This window comes from Lepidochelys olivacea, assembly GCF_965140295.1.
Source record: "Lepidochelys olivacea isolate rLepOli2 genome assembly, chromosome: 10".
In the NCBI taxonomy this organism is placed as follows: Eukaryota; Metazoa; Chordata; order Testudines; family Cheloniidae; genus Lepidochelys; species Lepidochelys olivacea.
In genome coordinates, this window is record NC_140420.1 from 71,092,553 (window position 1) to 71,105,762 (window position 13,210).

The window sequence follows — 13,210 nt, forward strand, 5'->3', positions numbered from 1 at the left end:
GGAGTTGCTGGGGAGCTAGGTTGAAATGGATAAGTGGCTTTTCTTCCTCCCCCATCTCCCTGCTCCTCTTGCTGTTGGTGGGTCGGGTGGGGAGCTCCAGGTGGGGTAGTGACAGCAGCAGTAGCTGCTAGCAGGGAGGGTAAGGGGGCAAATGGTACTGAAAGGGGCAGAACCGGGGAAGCTTCTTCAGGGGTTCACTCACCCCTGGATTCCCCCTCTTCCCCCCTACACCTGTCTCAGGCTCCTACTGCCCCCATAACCCTTTCCCCCAGTAGCCTTCGGCTCTCTTTCCCCCTCCCCGCACCACCCCCCCACCGCCAAACAATCTCCCCTTCAGACTCTGCTACAACACCCCATCCCAACAGCCTCTGCTCCCCGCTGGCTGCCCCAGGCTTCCCTCAAGCCCTCCTTGCATTTGTGTGTCTGTGGGTGTGGGGATTAGGTTCCTGCTGCCACCACAGCTGCCCCTCTGCTCAGAGCAGGGGCGTGTAGAGGGGAAATCATTGACTTTTCCCCATCGCAGATGGAACTGCTCAATTCCTCGTAGCTCTTTTACTCCTTGGGTTTGGCTGGGGCCAGTTGCACCTTGCACCTTACCTTTGGCTGAGGGCGTGGCCCCTTAAAGAGTCAGGATACTCTTAACACTTTGGTGTTGCACAATATAGCCCCCCCACATTGGGGTTTAAACTCCATCTATGCAGGCAGAATCCTTGCCTGTGGCAAGTGACCCGTTCCCAGGGTACTGGGGTAAAGCTGTCTCCTTTGTGAAGCTCCCGGCGTGGGCCGTAAGGTGAGGATAGCATGCGTCGGCTGCCTCTTCGGGCCAGGCTGGATGAATATATTTATTTTAAGATTCATCTGTTTCATTATTGCCCTAGCCACAAACTTGGGCACATGTCTGTATCATATCTCCATGGTGCTGTTCCTCCTTTCTCTGGCTCTGCTAGAGGGACGAGCAACAGATAGCTACTGGAGCAGGCTGCCGCCTTGGTCAGGTGTTTATTTTGAGCTCTCTAGTTTACAGAGCAGCAGGCAGAGCCTCTCTGTAAAGCCTTTGTAGAAAGCATGTCCTGTGTGTATAGCAGCTGAACATCCCCTGTGGAGAGAGAAACAGACTTCCTTGGCCCCATAAGCCTTCTGGTACATCTCCGCTCCACCTCCCTATATGATCCCTGTGACCTTTAACTTCCCCTGGCTCCAAGGGGCTTTTGAAGATGAGCTGCCACTCAAATCGTTCTTCAGTGTCATGGAGGCCACCCATAGCAGGAGCCCCACAGGCTCCCCTGCTTAGCCCAGGACCACAGACCTGCCACTGACTCCTAAGCTGTTGTTCCCTCACCTGGTGAAAGACCTGCAGAGACTCTGCATGCTTAACTTTGGGGACACCTGTGCCCCATTATACACAGGGGTGCCCCTTCCCCATGTGCTGAAGAGCCTGCTGATTGGAAACGGGAAATCAGATCTACCGTCGTCAATACAAATTCTGGTTGGTGGATCAGCTGTCTGGGGGGTTGGAGTGCCCTCTGTCCTTTCCCTGGATCAGTTTGTGATGAGGGCTGCTTTCAGAGGTGTCTGCCTTCCGGAAGCTTCAGAGACCGGGAGCCCTGAGGTGGGCCCTTACCTCTGGCTCTTGCACATGGGGATGTTGTATGTTGTGGCTGGGCTGGACCCATCCGAGGCCATATTGAAGACTGGATATTTTGAATCTGTGGGGGTCAGAGCTGAGTGCACTTGAGCCCTGAAGGGACCTTATCTGTTTGTTGGGCAGCTCAGCCAGAGGAGCAAACCCCTCTTCTCCCTGGCCACCAGGAACAGGGATCCAGAGCCAGTTTGGGGCTCAGTAGCCGCATTTTTAAATTTTGCATTAGTCTTTTGCCCAGTGGCTCCGGTGTCTCTCATGTGGGGATCTTGATCCTTATCTCTGCTTTACACATGGGCAGAGTGAGACACACATGGAGGGGAAGTGACTTGCCCAAAACTCCCCCCTCCCCGTTGGCTACATTAACCATTAGACCCAGGTGCCTCCATTGGCCCCTTAATAAAATATTAAAGGATGGGACCAGAGGAAACCCAAGGTGATGGCTTGACCCCCAAAGCTGCAGAGAATAGGAAATAATAAAAAAACCAAGAGAAATTGTTTTTGGGGGGTTATAATGGAAACCACATGAGCTCCAGGGTGCCGGAGCAGCAGCTTATGTGGGTGTTGCAGATGCAATAGTGTCTATTCCCCACACCCTCCCCCTGCATAGGGCTTTGGGCAAAGCCAGGGAGTGGATGTCTCCTATGGACAGTTTCCTGGGTGTTGCCTGGGTCGTGCAGCACTTCCGCTGTGTGGAACAGACTGACTGTCCTGTTGTACCTAGGGCTGAGCCTTTCCTTCCTCTCCACAGACACATAGAGAACTGGAAGAACTTGCAGACGCTGAACGCTGTAGACATGGAGCTGTACACGGGACTCCAGAGGCTGTGAGTATCATGCATGTGTGAGAGCGAGAGACCTGAAGGGTGGTGTTGGCGGCAGCCAGTTCAGGCTGCGGCGGGGAAATATTGCTCCTTTCATCCTACGGCCTCTGACGTATGATGTTGAGAGCATGACTGACGGTTCCCAGGCAGATGTAGAACCTTGCCTTTCTCCTTAACTTTTGCTGCTTTCCAGTCCTAGACGGAGCCCTGGTCAGGCAGACTGTGAACTTCACACAGCTTTGCCAATACTCTTCAGTCCTAATCTGGATCACCCCCTGTTGGTCCAGATCTGGGTCCATATGCTGCACTGCTCTCCTAAGATGTGAAACTCCAGCTGTTTCTATCTGTCTGGTTACTTACATGGCTCCTATCACAGTAGCAGCTGAGTGCTTTGCAGTCACAACGACTGTGTCCTCAGCATACCCTTGTGAGGTAGGGAAGTAGTCGAATCTCCATTTTACAGAGCGGGAACCGAGGTGGTGATTTGTCAGTCGCACGGGAAGTCTGCGGTACAGCCAGGAACGGCGCCCAGACCTTTCAAATCCCATTCCAGTGCCTTAAACTGTCCCTGTACCTCTCTTGATCAGACACTGGATTATGCCGGGTGATGGTTCTGTAATGTGGACAGATGTGCACCAGGGGTTAAGTTGTAATTCTCCAACCTCATTTCAGTTGGAAACCTACAGTATATCGCTCAGCTTCCTGGACTCAGCTCCCCAGCGAGCTGTGCACTGAACCAGTCCCCAGGCTGGGCTGCTGGTTGAGATTTAGTGTAGAAAAGCTGCAATGGAGTCTGGTATTTTGTCCACAGAGGAGATTAAGAAATCATGGCCCTGGGGGCTGATTTAGCTCTGCCAGAGCACAAGAGGAAGAGAATCCTTCTCGGCTCTTCTTATCATGTTGGGAAAAATTCACTTGTCCTCAAGTGCTCAAAGCAAACGGATTTTCTTCTGGGTTAAATGTGTGTGTGGTGCTCCCCAAAGGACGTATATGTCCATCACAGATCTCTAGAACAGTGGGCCCAAGGAAACTATGGACCAGAAGTAGCAAGGGCCGTGGGGGGTGCAGTTAGGATTGAGGGGCACTGGCAGAGATTTGTTTTGGGAGCTCAGGATTGGAATAGCAGGGAGTGTGGCTGGTGAAGACCGAAGTGCATTGATAATGCCACGTGGGGAAGCCCAGGGCTGCAGTAGCAGGGAGTGCTGTGGGTCAAGATTGCGGTGCATTGGCAGAACTGCGTAGGAGAGGCCTGCACAGCGGCTGCTCATGCTACGCCTGCTCTTGACAGTACTAGGTCTATCAGATTAAATTGAGACAACCAGACTCCTCTCTATTTGTGACCTTACCCAGGTCTTCTGAGGCTAGAGATTAAACTGTTCACCCCTCCCCACGCTCGCTAACTCCCTGAGCGTCCGCTCCTGAAACTGTCTTGCTCTGCCTGTCGCTTTCAGTTTTATGGGCATTGTCTCTCGACCGTCTCCTCGAGTTTAGCAAAGGGTTTTGAGTGCCCATTGATCCTCAGTCTTTACTTCATCACTGTCCTTTTAAATCTCCTTCCAGGACAATCAAGAACTCAGGACTTCGCAGCATCCAGCCGCGAGCCTTTGCCAAGAACTCTCATTTGCGCTACATGTGAGTAACGTAGCCCTCTTGCCCCGCTGTTCCCTTTGGAAAGGTTATCTCCAATGCTGTCACCCCTCGGGGGGAAGCCAGGGGCAAGCGTGAAAGGAGAGATGCAGGAGGGAGAAGGAGAGAGAAGTAATGAAAGGTGAATTAAGGAAGGGAGTAGAAGAGAAGAGTGAAGGGGATGGGGGAGGAGGGCACAGAGAGGGAGGTCTGGGGAAAGTGAGAGCACTGAACAGTTCTCTCCTGCTGGGAAACCGACACATTTAGGTGTCTAAGAACTGGGCTGACTTTGATTGTGGCTGTAACCAGTGCTTGCCTCATTAGCACCCCTGCAGCGGCCAGCGGAAGTTTCCCTTTCTGTGGAGTTCAGGGGACTGCGGGCGGAATGGTGGTGGCAGCATGCCTTTAGTGCAGAGCCTGAGCCTGCACTGCTCATTAACATGTGAAAAATACAGAGGGCTTTGCAGACACAGATCTTGCTGTCGCTTCAGGCATGTGGCTGACAGCTGTGCTCCTAATTATTGATTTGTTAAACGGGCATTTGAGGTGGGCCCAGGGCACAGATGCTTCCTGCTGGAGGTTATTGGAGGATCAGGGGAGATGGTAAGGAAGTGGTGCTCTGGAATTTGGTATGGGAAGGAGGCAAGCCAGTAGGTAGCGTCCAGTTTTCCAGAGGACTATCTGGGAAGGTTGGACTGTGTCCCATGGAACGTACAAGCACTGGAGGCTATTGGGCGACATTTCTCTCTTCAGAAAAGGCTGGAGTACCAGCATGTGTGCAAAATGCATCAAGGGCCTGAAATAATTGGGTCTGAGTGAGTGATACGGGATCAGATCCCTCTGAGCTCCAGCATAAAGACGAGAGGTGGGCTGATTGGTTATTGTGAGTTCCAGTGCATTGTGTGTGAGCCCAGGTGCTTGCTCTCAATCGTGTACTGTCAGACATTTCAATGAAAACTGGTAATAACTTACAAAAATAATCTTTTTGATTCTATGGGCATGTGTTGCCAGCCATATGGGCATGTTACTAGTGAAAAGAGATGGGGTAGACTTGCCGCTTGATTGCGTGCACAGAGCTCACGTTAACACAAATGCCTAAAAGCTTCATTGTGAAAGCTGGTTACAGTTGCTAAGTGACAGCAATGTACTTACCTAACATTTGCAAAACCCAAGCACTTAAAATCAAACACATGAACAGTTAAGGATGTCACAGAACTTGAACTGCCCACCTAATAAACACACACTGTTCTTACTGAGCAGAAAGGAATGCACATTTCATCACAATACAACGGTTTTAATTCTGACCCATGGATTTTGTTTTTAATGTATACTCTTGGCTATTTTGGTTGGGATATCTAAATATTTTCTTTGACGGGATACTGTTGAATGGGGAAATTGCATAACGCATTTAGCACCGGACAGCTGAATTGTGTAAAATAGCTATGGTTGCTGTTTCTTGGGAATAATATTGTCTATAATAGGTAAGGAGCATATCTATTGATTCATGGTATTGTTGTGTAGGTGAACTTGCATTAGAGGCTGATCAATATGTGCCATTAGTGTGTACCTATGCCATTATTACTTTCAGAAAGAGTTCAGTTTTGTAGTTTGAGATGGCTGGACAAATCACTTTTATTTCGGGTCGGAGTTAAGGCTGATGTGTGGTGATGAAATGTTTGTTTACTATGTGGGCCATGTAAGATTTAAACATCCTTAGCTTGAGATTCGTTTCCTTGCCTTGAAGTGCTTGGGTCTGCTACTATAGGTACCTACATTGTTCAATTGGTATCCTTAACTTTTTTTTTTTTTGTTTAAACTAAGTAGCTGGGCTTTGGTGGTATGTCCTAGGCATGCTTAGTCCTTCACGTGGGACCATGGAGCTTGAGAGGAGGAAATATGTCTGTTCTTCTGACTGTTGTACTCCTGTCCAGAGAAAGCTCAGTCCCTGGTTCTGGTTGTTTGTTCAGACATATCATCTTGCCGTAGGGCCCTCTCCATGCCTGATGGTCACGGTTACCTGCTTCCTATAGTAGCTTGGATCATCTCTGGAATTACCTGTCTGCTCCACGGAGAGATTCCCTGGTCACCATGCCAGCCACTCAAATGACAAGACCTCTCCTAACTCTGGCATTTCACAGTGTGAAGAGCTGTTGATTTGAAGTAAGAAAATGTAGCGTGATGATGGGAGAAGCCCAGACCTGGGGCTCTCTGTCCCGCTTTTCTGTTCATCGTGGTGTCTGACCTCATGTAAAGGCTGGAAGTTCTTAGCTCTTAAACTTCCCGATCCTAGAGGAGAAGTGGCTTTAATGATAACACAAAAAGGTGATTTCTGAGATAGTGGAGTGAGATAGATGGGGGCAGGGCAGGATTCTGAGTCCAACTGGACCAGGATTTGGGCTGCTGCTGGTTGTCTAGATCAGGGATGGGCAACCTTTGGCACACGGCCCGCCTGAGAAAGCCGCTGGCGGGCCGGGCCAGTTTGTTTACCTGCCGTGTCTGCAGGTTCAGCCGATCACAACTCCCACTGGCTGCGGTTCGCCGTCCCAGGCCAATGGTGGCTGCGGGAAGCGGTGCAGGCCAAGGGTTGTGCTGTCCACTCTTCCCGCAGCCCCCATTGGCCTGGGACGACAAACCCAGCTGCGATCAACCGAGTCTGCTGATGCTGGAGGTAAACAAACTGTCCCGGCCCGCCAGCGGCTTTCCTTAATGGGCTGTGGGCCAAAGATTGCCAATCCCTGGTCTAGATGGTCTGCCCCCCACTTTATTACCTAAGCTTCCTGTGGCTCCTTTGTCTTGGACTGTGGCAGGCCATCTCACCTCAGCCATTGGATCTGCCACTTGAACATCTAGTGGCACTTGGGGGACCCCTCCAGAGAGACAGCATGTCAGACTGTACCAGCATGGCAGGGCAGCTTTCGGGCTCCTAGCCAGCCACTGCCTCGGAAGGAGCTCAGCCTGCTGGGGACCTGACATTTTCGGAGGCAGCCTCACATTGGAGCTGGGGATAAAAGGATTAGTGGAAATGTCACTCTGCTCGGAGTCTCAGGCTGCTGTAGCTGGGTTCAATGGCTGGTAAGATCAAGGAATACTGCCCCAGTCCCCATCAAGGGGAATGGCCTCCATGAGCCACAGCTGGTTGCATGTCAGGGCCAAGACCTGTTGGATGGTGTTGTTACTGTACTTGAGGCTCAACTAGCCAGGGCTGTGAGAAGTGGAACCCGGGGGCCAGTTCAGGATGCAGCATTGCAGGGGACATCGCCTCTTTGCCCTCCACCCCCGCATTTGGGGGTCTTGTCTCTTTGTGTTTGTTGGGGGTTTGGATAATTTGCAAATGGATTCTGAAGCACCCAACACCAAGTGTTTGACTGGGGAATTACTGAGAAGCTGAATGGGGAAGATTGAGGGGCAATAGTGCAGGCATGTTGGGGCCCAGGACTGGAATCGTAGGGGGTACTGGAAGCTGGGATTGAGGGGCAGCAGCAGACTTGTATCTTGGGGAAAGCTTGCATACTGATTTAAACTCCTTTACTGGTTGATGGTGGGTTTTTTTTCCTCCCTGGGGGAAATCCCAACACCATCCACCTCTCTATCTTTTCTCCCCTTCCTCCCACAGCTTTGAGAGAGGTTTTCTCCTGTCAGACAAGCTGGGTTTCTCTGCCTTCTCCCAGCTTCTTCTATTTCTGTTCCGTTCTCTGTGCATTTACAAGTCTTCAGACCCCAGCTGTGCAATCACAAGATGATCACTTACTCCAGCTCTAATTGTAGGATCTCTGGTTTGTTGGAGTTTATTTAAGATAATGGCTCTGAATGAGTTTTTTCCTGCACAGAGTAAGAAAGGGAAGGTGAAGCCATTGAGAGGTTTTGCAGCGTTCAGCTTCTTGAAGTGTCTGAATACTCCAGTGCCCTCTAACAGGGGACATAGCTGCCCTTAAGTGGTTAGTCAGCCCTGCGCACAGTCCTTGGTATGTGATGTGCGGGGGGTGGGGGGAAAGGGAGCAGTGAGTGACTGATGTAAACAAACTCTGGACTAGAGGTATATGGATCCATAAATAGCCTTAGCCCACTGTGACATACTATACCGTGGGGGAGCGACTTGTAATCCCCATAGTCCTCATTTTTATATAATCGTGATCTTACATATAAAGCATGCCTTGTAAGGTGTCAGGGGAAAGGTTATGATCTGCTGAAATTCATTTCTCTATCCATATATGTATATCATTAATGCATATGAAGTTATGAGAATTGTGTTGTATGGTGGTCACTAGCACATGCTGCAAGTTGGGGAATCAGCCAGATATTCACTCCCCAGAGGCAACAGCAAGGAAAATAACCAACACCTGGGCGGGGTATCAATCAAACCATCAACAACCATTGTCCAGCAAGGGAGCTATAATGCAATGTCTCTCACGCATGGGGCCACACCAGGGGAACTGCTCAATCTTGTCTGGAGACTCAGCAACGCCCCAGACATGCCTGGACTGGTGCTCCCCAAACACATGGGACTGAGGTTATAAAGCAGACACAGGGGCCACATGCTGGGTCTTTCTCCTTCACCCGCCCATGCTGGAAGCAACAAGGACACTGAGAAGACTTAAGCAGAAGAGATTGGCCCAGATTTCAAGGGGGGAAATCTGTATACTATGGACTGCAATATCCAGTGGGGTGAGAAAAACTGCTTAATCTAGATGTTGCCCTGTTTAATAGGGTTGAGAGTTTATACCAGTGGTGGGCAACGTGGGCCCATCAGGGTAACCCGCTGGTAGGCCGTGAGACAATGTTTACATTGACGGTCTGCAGGCACAGCCGCCCGCAGCTCCCAGTGGCCATGGTTTGCCATTCCTGGATGATGGGAGCTGCAGGAGTTCTCGTTGCAGTGGGGAACACCCTCTGCAGCAGTGTGGGAGAGGGTGGATGTAGGATTTATGTTTCTCTGTCTTGTTGCCTGAATTGGACCTTCCCTCTCCCCATCCTCCAAAAGATAGACATCAACCTCCATCTGCTCATATAATGTGCCCTTGGGAGAGAATAGGAAACAAATGTCCTGGGGGGGCAGGGACAAGGACTCCAGGAGCTTAGCTGACTGTATGAAACAAATCTGGTGGGTCTCAGATCCTTTTTGGTGACTGGGCTACCACAAAATGCACTGCTACAAGTGATACTCAGTGGCCCTGCCATTGTGAGGGCCTCAGCAGAGAGGCCCAGCATTGGCTGGGCTCTAGAGGTTGAACTCTGGTCTTACCCCAAATGGCTCAGGGCTGAAACAGTCAATGGAGTGTGATGGCATGTAGAAGCTCTCTCTGCAGAGCCTGTCCCATAGGCGGAGGCCATCAATGCCAGGGCTGCCAAACTGGCACCAGATTCATCTCCAAGAGATAAAAAGGAAAGGACAGCGATAAAACTGAGACTAAAAACAATTGGGTGGTGTTCTCTGGGGGAAACCAATCCTGTTGCCATTGTCAAGGAGTCTGAGGGCTGGACTGGAAATGCAAGCTAGAGAGGAGAGAAGGAACCACAGTGCCACAGACTGGTGTGAGTTAGATATTAATATATTTGTATGTCTGCTCCATCCCTCCCATCAGGTCCGTCGTTCCATGTTGGTTGGGAGGACTGACAGTGTCATGCCTCCCTGCCATTCAGATCAGCTGATGCTGGTCCTAGAGGTGTAAGTCCCTTCAGCCTCCCTTGAATCCCCTTAACAGCCAATGATGGTCCTCTGCCCCCAGCTCCTTTCCTTGGACTGAGAGCTGCGTCCTTCCCCGTGAACCCCATCATGTTCTACCCCCCCGGTCTCAGGTCACCCGCTAATAGAATGTGACTCCCTCTAAACACTTCCTTGAATCACTTGCTCTCAGTCAGCCAGTCTGTAAAGCGCCTGTTTGTATTTGTGGAGAATAACCACATGCACCTTATTTATTGGTGTAGTAAAGAAAACAAATTAAGGCCCTGGAATTATAGAGTCAGGTGCGCTTTTAAATAAAGCTTAAGTAGTCAGAATTCCATTTAGAATATTAATAATTGCTTTTTCCGCCCGCATTCTGTGGCTTCTTTTCCCCCCAATCTGTCTTCTGGAGGCTTCTGTGAGCTCTAAATGGGTTCATAGGCCAGCCGAGACACCATTCCCATTCCAGAGCTCTCCCTTGGCAGGGCTTGCCAGTGTGGGGATGGAGGCCTTTGATAAAGCAGAGCCACATTTGTACAACTATAGCCAGGTTGGTAAATACAAAGGACATGGAGTCGTCGTGGTGACTCCTGCCCTCTCTGGGTAGCGGGGTGGTGGGGTGATAGATTGTTTGGCTTTTGAATGCTGCCATACATAGGCTGCCTTCTGTCCCACTGTGGGTTTTTTATCTTCTCTTCTGTGTCTGTCACTTCTCTGCTCACATAGATTGGGGGGTGGGCTGAAGGGCTGAAGACTTATGGACATTAGAGATGGGAAAGGCCCTACTGGGCTAAGTGTGTAGGGAACTCTTTGGCTTGGGAGGAGGATGGGGTAGATGATCCAACAGGCCTGTTCCATTGCCAGCTTCTGTGATGTAGTTAACCTAGACCACCCTGCCCATTCACCATGGCATGTCAATGTTGATATACTTTATGAGCATGGCCTTGACCCTAGTGCCCTGGCGATGTTCTAGTCTGGGAAAGCACATCCTGATTACCTGAGGTTCCCTTTCTGTTTTTGACTGGATACAGGATTCTTCTCTGCCTCACTTCCTGGACTGTTTGGTACAGTTGCTGAGTGCTGTTAAAGAGCAGCTGTATTCCACCCCAGAGCCAACTGCATTTCAGTGCGAGGTGAAAGAATGAGGGGTGCGTGGATAAGTGTGGTCTGTGAAGAGCTTTGGACTAGAATATTTTGGAGAAGCATTGCAGGATTATCTCTAGATCAAGGCAGGACCATGACCCATGACTCCTCTCCTGGGTACCGCACAGTCTAGAGATCAGGGCTGCTGAGTCACGCTGTGCTCATTGTATTGACACTTCATAAAGGCACTCAGACACTAGAAGCACCCTTCCATCTCATACCCACACATCTTGAAGGACTGGAGATACTTGATCCATGGTGCTTGTGAGGTTTGTGTGTCCCCTTGTGTAACTGCGCAGCCTTGCCATGTGTGTTATTGTTTAAACTACTTTGCCCTGGGTGGCTGTGTGAGCTTGTTCAGGATCTCGGGCTGAATGGATAAACAAACAAAACACCAGACTTAATATTGTTTCGACGATGTTCAATTGCTTTTCACAAAAATCACTTGCCCTTATTCCCTGGATAGTGATGCTGGGCCTCTCTCTAAAGCAGCCAGGTTAATCTGTTTTATAAGGAGCAAAGTCTAACTCTGCTCTCCTCCACTAAGCAACTCCAGGGCTTCTCACTGTTTCTGATCCTGGGTGCCACACATCCTCTTTCCTCCTCCTGTGCTGAGGCCTTTCAAGTAGGCTACCAGCTGTCACCTGCACGCCTGCCAGTCTTCTCCCTCCAACCTGAACTACAGCATAGGAACAGTTCAAGCAATTATGAAAAGGAATCAGATACATCCATAGCAAATCAATCTTTCCTGATTTCCCTCCATCTCCCAGGCAATGCTTGGCATTCCTAGCTTGGGCGCTATTACTCTTCAATTGTATTTCTGTGCGAGACAGCGTTACGGACTAGGACCACACTGTGCGGGGGATGTGGTCCATTGCTATCCGCTCTGTAAGTAAAGGTCTGATCATGCCAGTACTCAGCACCTCTCAGTTCCCATTTGTGCTGTAAGGACATTAGGGAGCTCAGCGCTTCTTGGGAGCAGGTCCTTGAACTGTTACTTACTCACAGCAGGGTCAGTTGCCCTGGTCTATTTTTCATAGATTCCAAGGCCAGAAGGGATCACTGTGATCATCTAGTCTGCTCTCCTGTCTAACACAGCCCATGGAACTTCCCCCAAATAATTCCTAGAGTAGATCTTTTAGAAAAACATCCAATCTTGATTTTAAAATGGCCAGTGATGGAGAATCCACCACAATCCTTGGTAAATTGGTCCAACGGTTAGTTATTCTCACCATTAAAAATGTATGCCTTATTTCCTGTTTGAATTTGTCTAGCTTTAACGTCCAGCCATTGGATTGCATTATATCTTTCTCTGCTAGATTGAAGAGTCCATTATTAAATGTGTTGCCAATGTAGATACTTATAGACTGTAATGAAGTTAGGCCTTTACCTTCTCTTTGTTAAGCTAACTCAATTTTTCGCTTAGAGTCTGTCACTCTAAGGCCTGTTTTCTAATCCTTTAAGCATTTTTGTGGCTCTTCTCTGAACTCTTTCCAATTTATCAACATCCTTTTTGAATTGTGGGCACCAGACCTGGACACAGGATTCCAGCAACAGTCGTACCGGTGACTGATACAGAGGTAAAGTAACCTCTCTGCTCCTAATCCAGATTTCCCAGGATCGCATTAGCTCTTTTGGCTACAACATCACACTGGGAGCTCATGTTCAGCTGATTATCCGCCACAACCCCCAAATCTTTTCCTGAGCCACTGCTTCCCAGGATAGAGTCCCGCACGGCATAAGTATGACCTACGTGCTTTGTCTACATTTAGCTGTATTTAAAATACACATTGTTTGCTTGTGCCCAGTTTACTAAGGGATCCAGTTCTTCTGTAAAGAGTTGTGCATGTCTGTGGTTCCCTAGGTATAATAAATAGTAATAATGTTCCCTCTGATTCCATACCTCCCCCATGCCCTCCTCCCTACTTTGTCCCCTGCGTGCCGGCATAGCACACTGCCTAGCCACTATGCTAATCAGCAGTGGCTGGATGGCATGTTTATTTCCAATTGTTACCTCAGACTGAATCAATTTGGAGCATCTCCTCATTCAGCGGGAACATCAGCACAGGCAGGCTCTGTATTTTAGCAGCCTCTGTTCCCAAGGCCAAAGGAGAGACCTGTTCCGTGCAGACATGAGACAGTCTGGCTTTTCCCACAGGGCTGGCAACTGTAAACTTAGCTCATTTGAACAGCATTCCAAAGGCCCAGTGGTGAATTTCTGACTGCAGTGATATGCCTCAGCATCTCTAGTTATAAACACCATCCACATTTAAAGCACTGCACAAGCATCCTCACCATGCCCTGGTAAGGTAGGCAGGGG

General features: G+C 49.6%; 1 protein-coding gene across 8 annotated transcripts in view; it reads left to right on the forward strand.

The window, feature by feature from the left end:
• NTRK3 (neurotrophic receptor tyrosine kinase 3) overlaps nt 1-13,210 on the forward strand; it is a 328,552-nt gene that overhangs the window by 65,904 nt on the left and 249,438 nt on the right. For all 8 annotated transcript variants that reach the window (XM_084640450.1, XM_084640449.1, XM_084640451.1 and 5 more), the window contains 2 exons: nt 2,391-2,465; nt 4,023-4,094. In XM_084640450.1, coding sequence (XP_084496576.1) covers nt 2,391-2,465; nt 4,023-4,094 — 147 coding nt within the window. The remainder of the gene's footprint in view (nt 1-2,390; nt 2,466-4,022; nt 4,095-13,210) is intronic.